Consider the following 2,795-nt stretch of genomic DNA (forward strand, 5'->3'; position numbering starts at 1 on the left):
AGGGCAGCAGCGGCAAAACATAAGCCTTCCGTCTCTCATGGATCTTGCCCCTCCGCCTATCATCGCAGAGATGCAGGTGATGAAGGAAGAGATGGAGGTCATGATGAATGCCCTCAAGGGACGAGTATCTTCTAATCTCGACGATTTAGTGAACAAAACCGACTCACCATTCACCACATTCGTCAACTCATTCCCCCTGCCACCGAAGTTTCGGATGCCCTAGATCAAAAGTTACGACGGGGTCAAGGACCCTCTCGATCATCTAGAGACCTTCAAGACCCTGATGCACCTTCAGGGGCTACCAGACGAGATCATGTGTAGGACGTTCCCGACCACGCTGAAGGGGCCTGCAAGGGTTTGGTTCAGTAAGTTGACACCAAACTTCATCAATACTTTCAAAGAGTTGAGCGCCCAGTTCACCTCACACTTCATAGGCGAACATCGATACAAAAGGTCCACCGCGTGCTTAATGAGCATCAAGCAACGAGAAGACGAGATGCTGCGGGCCTACATAACTCGTTTCAACAAAGAAGCCCTTTCGATTGACGAAGCTGATGATAAGATACTCGTAGCCGCATTTACTAGCGAGCTAAGGAAGGGTAAGTTCTTGTTTTCCTTGTACAAGAATGATCCGAAAACCATGACGGACGTTCTCTACAAGGCTACCAAGTACATGAATGCAGAGGATGCATTGCAAGCCTACGAGGAAAAGCCTAAGAAGAGGGAGAGGTAGGAGGACATGCGACAAGATAGGGGGCGAAAGGTCGCTAGAACTAGGGATCAACGTGATGAAAAGCACCCTAGACCCCCCACTGGAAGATTCACCAATTTCACCCCATTAACCGCCCCGATCGACCAAGTATTGATGCAAATCAAAGATGAAGGAGCATTGAATTTCCCTGGAAAGTTGAAGGGAGACCCCAACAAAAGACCAAGAGACAAGTATTGTCGCTTTCACCAAGACCACGGGCACGACACAGCCAACTGCTACGACTTGAAGCAGCAGATTGAGGCCCTAATCAGGCAGGGGAAGCTACAGAGGTTCGTCAGCAAGGAAAGAACTGATACACCGGAGGAACAGGCCCCACGACAAGAAAACGAGCGCCCTAGACCACCCATAGGGGACATAAGAATGATCGTAGGGGGCACAGCCACAGTCGGATCTTCCAAGAAAGCCCACAAAACCTACCTCAAGATGGTCCATAGCGTCCAACTCACAGGATCCGTACCAAAGATGCCGCGAATAGATAACCCCGTCATAAAATTTTCAGAGGATGACGCTAGGAGACTTTACCATCCTTATGACGACGCGCTAGTGGTCAGCTTGCAGATTGGGGATTATAACATGCACCGGGTCCTCGTCGACAACGGCAGCTCAGCAGACATCCTGTACTATCCAGCATTCCAACAAATGAGGATCGACAGGTAATGGTTGACCCCAACGAACGCCCCACTCGTGGGATTTGGGGGTACGAAGGTGTTCCCTTTGGGCGCAATAACACTAGCTGTGACGGCGGGTAACTATCCTCAGCAGATCACTAAGGAGATAACGTTTCTCGTAGTCAACTGCTCGTCTGCCTACAACGCCACCCTCGGGCGACCCACTCTCAATTCCTGGAAGGCGGTAACTTCAACATACCACCTGATGATCAAATTCCCAACGGAATATGGGGTAAGAGAACTGCAGGGAAATCAAGTAGCAACGTGAGAATGCTATATCGCCATGTTAGAGATGGAGGATCAGTAGCAAACGATGTGTATCGGGAAGCAGCGAGCATTAGCAGAGCTAGTTAAAGAGCTAGAAGAAGTAAGACTTGACGACACGCGGCCTGAACGAACGACTAAAATTGGCACACTAGCCAGTTGGCCCGTACGCCAGACGATCACGACTTTCCTAAGAAATAACCAAGATGTCTTCGCCTGGAGTCATGAAGACATGCCGGGAATCGACCCCTCGGTCATGGTCCACAGGTTGAATGTGTCGCCCTCCTTCCCTCCCATCCGGCAAAAGAAACGAGTCATCGCCCAGGAACGGGACATGGCCATAGCCGAGGAGGTTCGGAAGTTACTGGAGGCAGGTTTCATCCGGGAAGTATACTATCCCAACTGGTTGGCAAACGTCGTTATGGTTAAAAAGGCCAACGGAAACTGGAGGATGTACGTAGATTTCATAAACCTCAACAAGGCTTGCCCCAAAGACAGCTACTCGCTCCCACAGATAGATACCCTGGTGGATTCAACTGCAAGACACTAGCTCCTAAGCTTCATGAACGCTTTCTTTGGCTACAACCAGATCAGGATGGACGAATCTGATCAGGAGAAGACCTCCTTCGTCACAAGCCAGGGATTATTCTGCTACAAGGTGATGCCTTTTGGACTAAACAATGCTGGAGCAACATACCAAAGGCTAATGAACAAGATGTTTGCACATCAGATCGGCAGGAACATTCAGGTTTATGTTGACGACATGTTGGTAAAAAGCCTACACGAAAAAGATCACCTAGACGACCTCAGAGAAACATTCGATACGCTCCGATCATTCAACATGAAGTTGAATCCGAACAAATGCGCATTCGGAGTAATGGCGGGAAAATTCTTGGGTTTCATGGTATCCCAAAGAGGAATAGAGGTCAACTCAGAGAAGGTGCGGGCCATAATGGAGTTGGAACCACCAAGGACGGTTAAGGAGGTCCAAAGTTTAAATGGAAAGATCGCAGCTCTAAACAGGTTCGTCTCAAGGGCGACGGACAGGTGTTTACCATTCTTCCGCACTCTAAGAAAATCATTTGAGTGGA

At 49.2% G+C, this 2,795-nt stretch overlaps 1 protein-coding gene across 1 annotated transcript; it reads left to right on the top strand.

Annotated features, from left to right (window-relative positions):
- The first annotated feature begins 739 nt into the window (after positions 1–739).
- On the top strand, positions 740–1,429 carry LOC115964840. Its single transcript, XM_031084077.1, has one exon. It carries the CDS (start codon positions 740–742, stop codon positions 1,427–1,429), a length of 690 nt encoding a protein of 229 aa, XP_030939937.1.
- Positions 1,430–2,795: the final 1,366 nt, after the last annotated feature.

The sequence above is a fragment of the Quercus lobata genome, chromosome 10, assembly GCF_001633185.2.
Source record: "Quercus lobata isolate SW786 chromosome 10, ValleyOak3.0 Primary Assembly, whole genome shotgun sequence".
Classification (NCBI taxonomy): domain Eukaryota; kingdom Viridiplantae; phylum Streptophyta; class Magnoliopsida; order Fagales; family Fagaceae; genus Quercus; species Quercus lobata.